This window comes from Gadus morhua, chromosome 1 (assembly GCF_902167405.1).
Source record: "Gadus morhua chromosome 1, gadMor3.0, whole genome shotgun sequence".
Taxonomy (NCBI): Eukaryota; Metazoa; Chordata; class Actinopteri; order Gadiformes; family Gadidae; genus Gadus; species Gadus morhua.
The window spans coordinates 15,948-28,629 of NC_044048.1; the positions used below are offsets into that span (position 1 = coordinate 15,948).

At 43.5% G+C, this 12,682-nt stretch overlaps 2 protein-coding genes across 2 annotated transcripts; one reads left to right on the plus strand and one right to left on the minus strand.

Annotated features, from left to right (window-relative positions):
• Window positions 1–260: 260 nt before the first annotated feature.
• Window positions 261–9,025, plus strand: LOC115544811 (uncharacterized). The gene is made up of 4 exons (XM_030357602.1): window positions 261–500; window positions 816–1,010; window positions 7,357–8,136; window positions 8,273–9,025. Exons 1-4 carry the CDS (start codon window positions 261–263, stop codon window positions 9,023–9,025), a joined length of 1,968 nt encoding a protein of 655 aa, XP_030213462.1.
• A 49-nt stretch (window positions 9,026–9,074) lies between these two features.
• Window positions 9,075–12,301, minus strand: LOC115544869 (uncharacterized). The gene is made up of 4 exons (XM_030357606.1): window positions 12,109–12,301; window positions 10,545–10,904; window positions 9,479–10,436; window positions 9,075–9,095 (listed from the first exon to the last, which is right to left on the minus strand). The coding sequence occupies exons 2-4, from the start codon at window positions 10,601–10,603 to the stop codon at window positions 9,075–9,077; spliced, it is 1,038 nt and encodes a 345-aa protein (XP_030213466.1). The 5' UTR covers window positions 10,604–10,904; window positions 12,109–12,301.
• Window positions 12,302–12,682: the final 381 nt, after the last annotated feature.

Here is a 12,682-nt window from a genome sequence, read left to right on the forward strand (position 1 = left end):
GCCTACGAGGGGCGCTAGAGCCGGCTCGGAGAGGCACTGAAACAAGGCTGCAGTTTCATATATTACCAGCAGGTGGCGAACAACCACAAAAAAAAACCAAGTTTATTTGGTTGCGCGCGAAATGCAGGCTAGGTTTTTGTGTTGGTGAAACAATAAGCAACAATGTCGTTTACGTTTGTTTGGTAAAAGTGATGGATAGACACATAGCACTTTATTTTGGGATGGGGCTCAAATACAATGACATTCAGTCAGCCTTAGACATGAGGCATGGTTACCGCATAAGCCTCAGACACCTTAAGAGGCGGATCGCCGGACTGGGGCTCAACCGCAGGACAGGCTACACGAATTTGGGTGTCTCGGTGGACTTCATCCAGGGCCAGCTACAACATTCGGGCCAGCTTCATTGCTACCGCTGGATGCATGAGAAGTGTCACCAACACGGACTACGGGTGAGGAAAGAGGACGTGCGGTTGATCCTGAAGGAACTGGACCCGAGAGGTGTCAGGCAAAGGCAGACGGGACGTCTCCGGCGTCGCCAGTACTTTGCCAGAGGCCCAAATTTCATTTGGCATTTGGACAGCTACGATAAACTGAAACCATACGGTATATGTATCAATGGATGCATCGATGGCCTCTCCAGAAAGTTAATCTGGCTAAACGCTTACACCACCAGCAGCGATCCTAGATTGATTGGGGGATACTACCATGAGGCAGTAGATCGTCTACAGGGCTGTCCCAGGGTTGTCCGAGGTGACCTGGGAACTGAAAACGGCCGTGTTAGTGCCTTTCAGCGTGCCCTTGTTGTCCCCACCCAGCCGGACACTCTTGACAGTTACTTGGGGGGTGCAAGCACCGCCAATCAAAGGATTGAATCCTGGTGGGGGTTTCTTCGGCGGCAGTGCGCGGAGTTCTGGATCGCATTATTCGGAGAGCTCAAGGACAACGGGCATTACGGTGGGGGATTCTTGGACAAAAGTCTCATCCAGTTCTGCTGCATGGGACTTATTCAGGTGAGTCAGTCTGAGGTGAGATGTGTGCATGTAGCCCTGTGTGTGGTGTGATGTGCATGCCTTGAGAGATCATCGTGTGGTCCATCGTCCCTTTGACATTTACCTTTGGGGCATGTATCTGAATGAACTTTATACTATGAATTATTGTTCAGAAAACGTACCTCAAGCTCTTTTCAAATTAATGAGCTAAATTGTTTTTATACAAATCAGTAAAATATTGTTTTTGTGGGGAAATAGAGTTTTGGTCCCACTGCCCACATTAAATTTTGTTTTAATATTGGCTGTGACAGTATGTCACATAATTAATGTATTCAAATTTAAAATACTGTGTAAAATACATAGTTAAGGCAAACCCTGTCAGTTGTTAATTTTTAAAAAAAAAAACCTTCAATGAGCACATACCACTGACTGAAGTGATCTATTGCTTTTATACAACGGTTACTATTATGGCAAAACGAAAGTCATAGACACACTACATTAAAAAACAACAAGAAAGTCAAAGTAGCTGTTTATCAAAGAACACAAAAAAGTAATCCCTCCTGGCTGCCTTCAAAATGCACGACGGTCGCTATGCAACACACTTTAGCGTCCCTCCGAGAGAAGGCTCGGCTAGAGCGGTTCGCCGTCAATTTATCAGGTCCGACTGGGCTTTTCTCCTGAACAGTCCCAATGACTTCAGGGCCCCGTTTCCCGAAAGCGTCGTTAGCCTAAGTGGATCGTGAAGTGCGTCGAAAGGGCATCGTAGAGTTTTCACCGCGTTTCCCGAAAGCATCGTTGGGAACGAACGTCTTGAAAACGCTCGTAGCTAACGAGTACTCAAGGGGTGCTCGTAGGTACTCGTAGGACGCTAAGAGCATCGTCAGCTATAGACTCAGTGGCGTCACCATCGGACATTCCGTCTATTGGATGCGTTTTATTAAAACGCATTGCGCCTTTATGTTCTTAGTTTGGTAATTAATAAAGATTAGTAATTAATTTATTAATAAAGATGTTAAAATGGCCAAAATAAAACGGGACAGTCCAGAAAATGTTTGCGCAGGCAGGGGACTCAAAATGTGTGAGAGAAAGTGGGGGGATTTGTGCAGACTGACATAGGCTACTCATAAAACGTAGCATAAAATAAAATTAAATTAAAAAAAATTAAAAAAATTAAAAATAAAGAAATAAAATAAATTTATAAAAAACAAGCAAAGGAGCAGGCAAAAGGCTGGGATATGGTGGGGATTGGTCACGTTGACGGGAATGTTTAGTGACATGTGGGAGGGTGGAGGGGGTTAAAAAAAAGTCTCAATCACTCTTCGACGCGCATGAAAACCAGCCGCGTAGTTATGAGGGAGGCCGTCCTCACACCGATCTTCCTCGTCGTCATTGTCCTCAGCGTCCTCCGGTTCAAGCAATGCCACCCCAGCCTTAGCTGCAATGTTGTGCAACATAGCCGTCACACATATCACGGCGCATGACTTGGCCGGCGAAAACTGGAGCCCTCCGCCTGACTTGTGAAGGCATCTAAAGCGCAACTTCCACCTCCCGATCGTGCCCTCAACGATGCACCGGGCCAGACGGTGGGCTTCGTTGTATTCCTCATCAATACATACCTTACCCTATTTCCGGAGGGGCTTTTATAGCCAATCAAATTATCAATCAAGGAAACCCTTATGCGGAATCAGATTAAGTCGGCTCTCTTTGCTGCGCAAAGCATGTTTCAGAAATCCGCCAATTAAGATAAATGTAGTTGTCACACAAGCTATTTTTAATTTTTTGTCATATGGAATTATTTCAGGGGGGAAAATGCCGTGAAACGCACAGTGCATTCAGGATTAGGACTGATATATGTCGGTTTAAGCCTTCAATTGTGTTTTAATGTCTTTAGCATTCATATAATTGCAGTCTATTTTTTTCGTAGGCTACTCTGCTGTTGTCCTTGATGGGGATATATTTTAACCCTTTTTAACACAATTTTCCTGCGACATTCCTGCGTCTCCCCCTCCTACGGAGCCCATTTCAGCACCGTGTCAGTAGACAGTTACAATCCTACGACGTCGTGAGTGCAGCGAATGCGCGTTCACGTTAAGAGGAGTTTCGGGAAACGCGACAAAGAAATTATCGATGGATCGCAAGATCCATCGGGAGAATGATCGTACGAGCGAAGATCCATCGTTATCGGGAAACGGGGCCCAGATGTCTGCGCAATGTTGACATACTTATATTAATGCCCTCCTCACTTTTAAGGAACATCCATATTTCCCAATGCCTCAACCCGAGCAGGAAATAAAGTACGATAGCGTCGGTGGCGTCATCTTTGCCGGCCAATGACTTCAGATGTCTGCGCAATGTTGACATACTTATATTAATGCCCTCCTCACTTTTAAGGAACATCAATATTTCCCATTGCCTCAACCCGAGCAGGAGATTAAATACGATAGCGTCAGATAGCGTCATCTTTGCCGGCCTGCAGCAAGCCAGCAACGTTATTTATGAATGAGAGGCGTGATCCTTTTCTCGTAAACGAGTTCCTTATGTCGTAAATATATCTTATCTCGTAATTACGAGATCCTTATCTCATAATTCCGAGATCCTTATCTCGTAATTACGAGATCCGTATCTCGTAATTACGAGATCTTTTCTCGTAATTACGAGATCCTGAGTGTGGTAACGGCTACATTAGCTGTGAAACTTTTTTTTAGTTGGTGAATGCTCAGCGCCACCGTACATTACTGCATGACATCAACATCTAATCTGCAATTGCTTTCTTTTGTAATGAGTTTCACCCAACACTGCCACTAGGCCTGGCCTACTTGCCAGAGAGAACACACATGTTTATTACTATCGACTAAGCCTAAATTTGTATTATTTTTTAGACCGTTGATGTCTTACAAACTCGCCCTACATTGTTAAATCTGAGCATTTAGTTGTTCTCATTTCATGAATTTTACTACAAATGCTATTTACCTGTGTCTAAATAGTGAAATGACGTCTGTTGCTTGTGGTATGGATTTGGGGGCTTTAGGGGTGCTATGGGCTGACGGGGTTAACTATGCTGCAATCTTTCCTAATTGTCACAATTTGTCTCACCAGGATGAATTAGATGACACAGCACAGACCTGGAACGCCCATACCATCAGGCCATCAAGAAATACTAATGTCCCTAGCGGCCGGCCTAATATCATGTATGCCATCCCACAACTGTATAATGTTAGAGACCACCTTTGTCCTGTTCAGAGTGAACATCTGGGTGTATGCAAGACTGAGTGCATCTTTCGAGAGCCCATTCCCTGTGATCGAGATGTTTATTCACTCTGCAATGATATCATGGTCGAATCACATCTGCATCTACCTGAGGATCCTTATCAGGCTGTTAACTTGTACATGCACTTGAGAGGTGTCATTACTACTGCTCTGCAAATGTGACCTACAGTATTCACACACCCACTGCCCTACCATTGGACTCACCTATAGTGCACCCCCGTCTGTAGATACCTGAATAAAACTGATACGTTCATGGACAACTTTTACCTTTACTGGACTCATTTTCTGGTTGAATAGTTGCACCTGGAGTTTTAAGTCTGGATTTCTCCCGCTCCACTAACAGTGGACACTCACCTGCAGCAAACAAACCCTCCTACTGTAATGGACACAGTGCAGCTTACAGACAGGTGTTGAAATTTAGTGTCCCACAGCACATAGCCCGTCGGGGTTAAACTACTTTTTGGCTTTGTTGGTTTGGTTTTTGTTAGAGATAGCAATTGAAGGTATACACTTGAATAGAACATGGAGTGGAAGAAATTCAGCAGACACTTTCATACACAAAGCAGGATCTGAAAAATGCTTGCTCACTTTAATGTACAGTTCTTCCAAAAATGAAAAAGAAAACAATAGTGTGGGGTGATCTCAACTTCTAAGGAAACGAGTACCTCTGAATAAATGTATATAATGGGCTAGACACAAAAGATTGTCGAGCATAATTAAAGTTACAAAAAGTGCTTGATCACATTTGTTCACATCACCTTGTGAAAGTGCAGTCCTTGCATCAAACAAGCCCCTTTTGAAAACAGCAACTTAAAAAAGGTTTTACATTTTTGAACTAATTTGACTGAGTTGCTCAAAAAGGTCTATGCAAATATGCACACAAAAAAATGCACATTTTTGTATTTTGAGTAAATGGAACACATGCATCACCTAAAGTTTGGTATGGTAACCACATCACACACCCACACATAATTTGCCATGGTTTCTGTTGAAATCTCAGTGATATGTCCCACATAGCCAATCAATTTCATCTTATCTCAGCCTTGGAGGTTGTGTAGGCCTTAAACTACTGCACTTTTTCTTATTAAATCAATCATTACTATGATTTCCAATTAAAGGTGAAGAAATACAAATTTGGCTGCCGTATAGTCATGCTGGTAGTACAAAAATAGATATGGACTATGGACATACAAACTAACATTTCAACAGAAAGAATGTCATTATGTAAGCATTTTACCAGCAAGAACAGGTATTTAGAGAACAGAAAATAACTCACAAATGACAAAATAAAAATGTAGATAAGACTTTTAGATTATATCCATCTCGAAGTAATTGCTTGAGAGGACGTTATCAAGCTCTGTCCTGAATTCAGGGAAAGAGCTATATGTGCAAGGAACCTCAAGAGTAGCACCACACGTGTGCCCAATTGGCCTTCTCCCAAGTCCAGTTTCAGCATTAAAGGATACCATCACTTTATCTACACATATGACACTGGACCCTGTGCAGAAGCGTAGGAATTTCTCCGCCTTTGTTTGGTCGGCATTTTTAATGTAACGTTGGATATAACTGAACACATTCTGTTCTCTCCGACTAAGGACAACATTTGTTGTGTCCAACAACTGCACTACTCGTTTGCCTGTGGCCTTTTTGGACTCGTAAAGAGCCAACACACTTTCTTTGTCAGGAAGGTTTTGCTGTACAACCAAGATAACTGTACTGAAGCTATCTCTGACAAATTTAGGCTCCTGCAGAATGGCTTTGTGAGCCATGGATTCAATGGCTGTTCTCATATTATCTTTTGGTGGAAGAGAATGTGAGCCCATTCGTGAAAAAAGCTCAAGCAAATCATCTTCATCGTCTTCCTCCATCCTCCCCTCAAGAGCCCTTTCCACAGCTGCCCTCTCGACTGGAGGCAAGTAGTTGAGAAAGGACATAATGAGCAGGTCTACATCTACCGAATCCATACCATGGATGCACGCTACCATGAAGGCCTTTGAAAGCATCACTGGAAGTAGACCAAGATCTAGTAACCCCTTCACCCACACACGTCCAACCGCCATTCACCATGACAGAAATCAGGCCTCAGCCTTGGGACCCTCTCAGTTTCCCCATCACACTGCTGAAGAAACATCTCCCAAAATGCAGTGTACACCTCCCGCGAAACCCCTGAATCATCAACAGCATTTTCATTAACAAAATCCATCTTCAAAAACAAAGAAATGATACTACTGTCCATAAACACAGACAGAACATCTTCGACCACATTAATTCTGCGAATTGAAACTCGACGAAAACCCTCTGTGGCCCCATAGCTGGCAGTTGATGCCTGGACGGAATCAGGTGATACGTGGGCAGGAGCAGTCGGCAGTAGTTCTCTCGACTGGAAGGCGAACACAGAACACAATAAAAGGGTCACTGTATGAAGAACTACAGCATGGTTAAGGTCCAAACTATTTGAGACATGACATTTTCCCCAACATTCAATAGCATAACTTCAAAATAGAAATACTAAACTTCAAAATAATATCACAGAACCTGAATTGAAGCTCGACGAAAACCCTCTGTGGGCCCTGAGATGGCAGCTATTGATTGGACAGAGGAATCAGGTGATGCATGGGCAGGAGCATTCGGCTGTTGTTCTCTCGACTGGAAGACGAAGACAGAACACAAAAGAGTCATTGCATGAGGAACTGCAGCATGTTTGAGGTACAAAAACGGGAGACATCACATTTGTCAAAAATTCACTGGCACACCAAAATAGAAATGACAAACTTTGTAAACATAGAACCCAGCAGAACCAACACAATCTCACTTGGTGATGTCATGTGAAACCATGCAAAAGGAGTTGACCATGAAAAGCCCAGAACAATTGAAATGGTCCAGAACAAAGTGGAAATGGTCTTAAATATCATGGTCTTTTTTATCTTCGCAAGCACTGGGGCTCTGGTAGCATAGTCGTTAAGGAACCTGGCTAACATGCTAGTAGCCTGGAATTTGTGGTTTCGAAGCTGCCACCATAGGCTAGGTGCAGGAGTCTCCAACGGTTTTTACTTCCGTATTCCGGTGTGGGTTGGTGCGCTTCCGGTCCAGTGTTTGACAGCTAGAGCGTCAAAACCCCGGCAAGTTTGTTTTGAAGAGTACAATGAGTGTGTTTCGAGTTAAAGAACGGCGTCTTGCCTATCAAAAGGTGAGAAATTCAGCGCTACACTGTTGTGTGCCAGAGTGTTCAAACTCATCCAAATTCAATAAGGAAATTAGCTTCCATTCATTCCCTGTTGACTCCGCGCTGAGGGCTGAGTGGATGAGAACGATCCGGAGAGATGACTTCAACCCTACCAAAAACACCCGGGTCTGTAGTAGGCATTTTAATGCAACAGATATCATTGTGACTGCCAGTGGGTTGAGAAGGTTACAAAAGGGAACGTTTCCTGTTCTCTTTGAATGGAATGGATACGAACGACCTGTACCCAGACCCAGTGTTTGGGATCGGCGTCCGCGGCCAGACATGGATATCCCGGATTCAGGATCTGACTCCGAGATGGAAGTTGTGACAGTGGCACCTGATCACGATTACTGTGTGATTCCAGAAACAGGGGAGAGGGCAAGTGTGTTGACTGAAGAGAACGAAGCCTTGCGTCTTCAGATCAGAGAGTTGCAACACCAGGTCGAGGTGCTACAGCTACGGCAGCGTTTTGGGATAGAGCGTCTGGTAGGATCGGACGCGGACATTCGTTTCTACACCAGGTTTGCGTCCCACTCGCATTTCATGGCATTTTGGAGATTGGTGGAGCCTGCCGTGAACAGCAAGATGGTGAGGATTACCAGCGCCAAAACGACGGCATCTGCCAGCAGCAGCAACACAGTCTCTCACCAAACAACGGTATGTCGGCTAGAAGAGTTGTACCCTATGTAACACTAAAATTGTAATTCTATAACAATAGTCTTCTGATTAAACTCTTTAATAATAACAATAAGTAATTAAAATGTTAGTCTGCAACTTTTATTTTTTTCAACAGAAACTTCCACCTATTGACGAGCTGCTGCTCTTCCTGATGCATCTCTCAGCCGGGTTACTTCTCAGGGACCTTGCAGAGAGGTTCTGTATCCACCGCAGCACTGCCAGTCGGATTGTGTCCACTTGGACACACTTCCTGTACTTCCTGCTGGGAAGCCAGCGTCTGTGGATCCCATCTGAAGTTGTCAGAGCTCACCTACCACCTGAGTTTTCTGCGTTTGCTGACACACAGGTGGTGCTTGATTGCACAGAGATCTCCTGCCAAACGCCCTCTTCTCTTCTCCTGCAGAGTGAAGTGTTTTCCAGCTACAAGTCGCACACAACATTCAAGGCAATGATTGGCATGGCTCCCCATGGTGCCATTACGTTTGTGTCAGGGCTGTATGCGGGATCCATGAGTGATCGGGAGATCTTCAAACGTTCTGGAATTGCGAAGCTGCTGCAGCCAGACATGGCAATCATGGTGGACAAAGGCTTCTTGGTTGACAACCTTGCTGGGTGTAAGGTGTACCGACCTGCTTTTCTCTCTCGCAAAAAGCAAATGAGTAGAGAGGATGTTAGGCAGACGCAGTCAATTGCACGTCTAAGAGTGCATGTGGAGAGGTGCATAAGGAGGATCAAAGAGAACAAACTCTTTGATAAGGAAATACCTCTCTCTGTATGTGGGAACATTGAGGAGTTGTTCAGTGTGGCCTGCTTCCTGGTCAATTACCAGAATGGGCCACTAGTAAAGGCGTGGGCAAGTCAACAGTAAATTAAAGATGTGTCTTGACCCTTAAAAAATTGTCATTGTGGTCTTTACACTACATTTTGGGTTTTACTGACTTAAAACATAAATTAAAACACACTGGAAATGACATAAGAAAATGTATAATTTAATAAGGAAATAATGCAGGTGAGAAATAAACAAACACACAATCACTGACATCTCGTATCACCCACGAGCACATAAAGATTAGAACAGTAATGGATGAGAAAGATTTGGTCGATTATATGGAAGATAAAATTCCAAGCTACAAAGATATACATGGAGAAGGCAAAATTTAATCAAGCAAATATAACATTGAAATATTTACAACATTCTTGGGAAACAAGACGATGCCCAGGATATACTAGACGAATGAACAAAAACCAAGAGTATGAACAACTAATATTTGATACTATAAATCGAAAAGCAAAGTGGATGGAAAAAAGGGAAAGAGTTCACTTTTTTACCGAGGTAAAAGTGAAAAAAGAAATAATCCCCCTTCTCCCTTATAACCCCTGCCACCGCAGCATCCCTGTAGATCCGCTGCACAAGAATGTCCTCCTCAGCCAGAACAATAAAATCACACCATTGCATCCCGGTGAGTAATAACTGCCCCTGGACTTGCCAGTAGTAGCTGTGGCTGGGCTTTAATTTTAATATGCCACTCTGCATCTTCAGGTACTTGCAGTCCACATAGCTTCTGGAATTAGGGCACTTGATTTCTATCAGTCCAAATGGTGGGCTCTCAGTTGGATCAAATACAAGACCATCTGGAGAGGATCCTAGCCAAGGAGCATCTGGGTGGATGACAAAGCCACATGGCCAGTAGTTGACATTTTTCGTCCTGGTGTATTCTTGGATGGCCACAGGCTCCAATGCCAGCCCCCTTTTCATTAGCGCTGTCTGAACCCCACCTTTCCATATTCTCTCTGCTAGGTTCTGAGAAGAACTGTCCCCTCTCACATGGCACACCTCCCTAAATCGAGAGGAAGTGAGCCTCGGCTTCCTGACTTGGTGCCACTCCACACTGTTGCTCTGGTCCCTTGTAGCCATCTCTATCTTCCTTGCCATATCCAAGGTAATGGCAAGTGACATTAACTGGAGATGCTGTTCATGAGTACACACAAAATTACAGGTGGAGGGATCCAGCCTATAGCCTTCTAATGGCAGAGGTGGTGGAGGGGGGCTGTCTGGGTGGCAGACTATTACCCGACTAATTGGTACTGGATGCTGGTAAGAGATGGGGCTACCTTCCTGGACTGGTCCAAATGCTGACTGAACAAGGGGAACATCCTCGGTTATTGCCATGGTGGTTATCAGTGGAGCAATGTCTGCTGTGAAGTCTTTGTAAGCCTCAGCAACTTTCAGGACATCTGGGTCCGGCAAGTCCCCCAGCACTGCTTTGTAGCGCTTACTCCTTAAAAAGAAAAGAAAGGGTAACATCATAATTAGGAGTTGGGAAAAAGGTGAGTGAAGAATAATACACTCAAGCAAAACTAAAACAAGAAAGATAAGTAAATATTACCTTACACCATCAGCGACTGTGTACTGCCTAGGTTTAAGCTTTGTAGAAATGACGACCATGTCACTCACTCTACCTGGTTTCACACCCTATAAAAGTTCACAAAGAACAATAACAACAATAGTATTAATAATAAATAATATTCTCACTTTGGTATTAAGTGCTTACCATAGTCCGTGGCTTATGCCATTTCTGCTCTGTTTCTGTGCAGCTAAGGACGGGGGGAACTGCCTTCAGTCTCAGGGTTGAGTAATGTGCCGTTTGAAAAAGAAGTCCAACATTGTGATTGCACAGGACTTTTCCAGCAACACATGTGCATTCAGCAGCAGCAATTGTAACAGGCGAGCTGTTTTCAAAAGTTATCTATAAAAGAAAACACAATTACTTACATGTCACGTTGAAGTCATTATGTCATTACTATAAAAGAACACCAGATATGAGAAAGTTCACAGCAGGCTTACGGTTCAAGCAATAGTGGATTTGGAAAAAGTGCAACCATTCTGGTTTATTAAACTAACTGAACTGAGAGAGAGTGAATAAACATCTAGTTCTGCTCCGTTTCAAATACTGCTACTTGACATCCACACAAATAAGCCGGTGTCACTTATCTCTTAATTGGCTTTCAGGTAACATAGAAGTGTAACAATGTAAGAACAACATTGAACAAGAACCAGCCTAGATTCAGGGTACACAATCAGCTCTTACCTCACACTGGCTCATGTACCTGACCATGGATAGGCTTAAACAGGGATGGCCAAACTGTTTGTGCTTGCAGGTCCCATACAGAAAAATACACACTGTCCAGGACCATTACAAGACCAGTTAAAAGTGTAACAGTAGTTGTGAAAAACCCTGTTCTCTATGGTACTCCAGAGTTATCTAATGAATGTCTGAGTAACAGGTGCATGGAGTAATATAAGAGCAAGTTTGGCCACCCCTGGGCTTAAACGTATAACACCTAAACGTATGCTACACTTATCTCTTAAATGGAGTTCAGGAATCATAATAGAGTAAGAGCAGTGTAAGTTGAACGTTGAACAGGTAAGACTATCCAAGATTCCGGGTATACATTCAGCACTTACCTAACACTGACTTATGTACCCGACCATGGATAGGCTTAAACGTATATACTTATACTCTAAGGAACAGGAACAGGAACAGTTTCTGGGGTGTCAATGAAAGCTACGTTAAGGTTTATGTCAGCAAACTAGACTTATTTTCTATACTGCATCCACATCACCAGCTCGAGACACATTAACAACCCAAAACTTGAACCATTAGGTTATACATGTTTTGTTTCTCCCTACTCTGAGGTCGTGTGGCTTTTCACTCTTCCTGTAGGACCTATGACAGATTGCCCTCACACTGACCCTCCCTGCTGGATCTCTGTTTGAAACTGGAGGAATTCGACATAATTCATGTTATTAGACATAATTTCTGTTACTAAACAGTAATCGTACACATTTCAAACACTGTACAGACGAAGGAGGACCCTGCTGAATTGTAAATAACTACAGCTAGCTAGTCGATGTAGCATGGCTACCGTAGTGTTGTTGTTTAAACTTACCTTCATAATTGTCTATGTAACTTGACAGATACATTTTAAATCCCTTCTCCCTCTTGCTTCTGGGGGCAGAGCTCCCCGTCTGGACCAGTCGATGAACATCACTTATCGAGATTGAAGGCAAATCCTGCAAACATCTTGAATAAAATAAAGCCATAGTGTAGCTGCCTTCTCTATCACTAGCGCAGCGAGACCGGAAGCGACCAACCCACACCGGAATACGGAAGTAAAAACCGTTGGACACTCCTGCACCTAACCTATTGTGCCCTTGAGCAAGGCACTTAACCTTAAAGTGGAAAGGAAGCAATCAAATAAAACATGTCTATAGCACTAGTTAAATATTTAAATATACCATAAATACAAATAAAGTCGGAAATATGTCCCGTTATTCAGAATGAAGCACAAACACGTTGCATTAATTACAATGTTTTCAGCCTGTGCGCCGCCATCTCTGTTTTCAGAATACGATGACGTCACGAGAATGGTTGGTATTAACATTCTATGTTGTTTACATAGCGGCTCATAGCCTCACAGGTAGCTTACTGCCTCAACAAAATGGATATGGACGAATTGGATA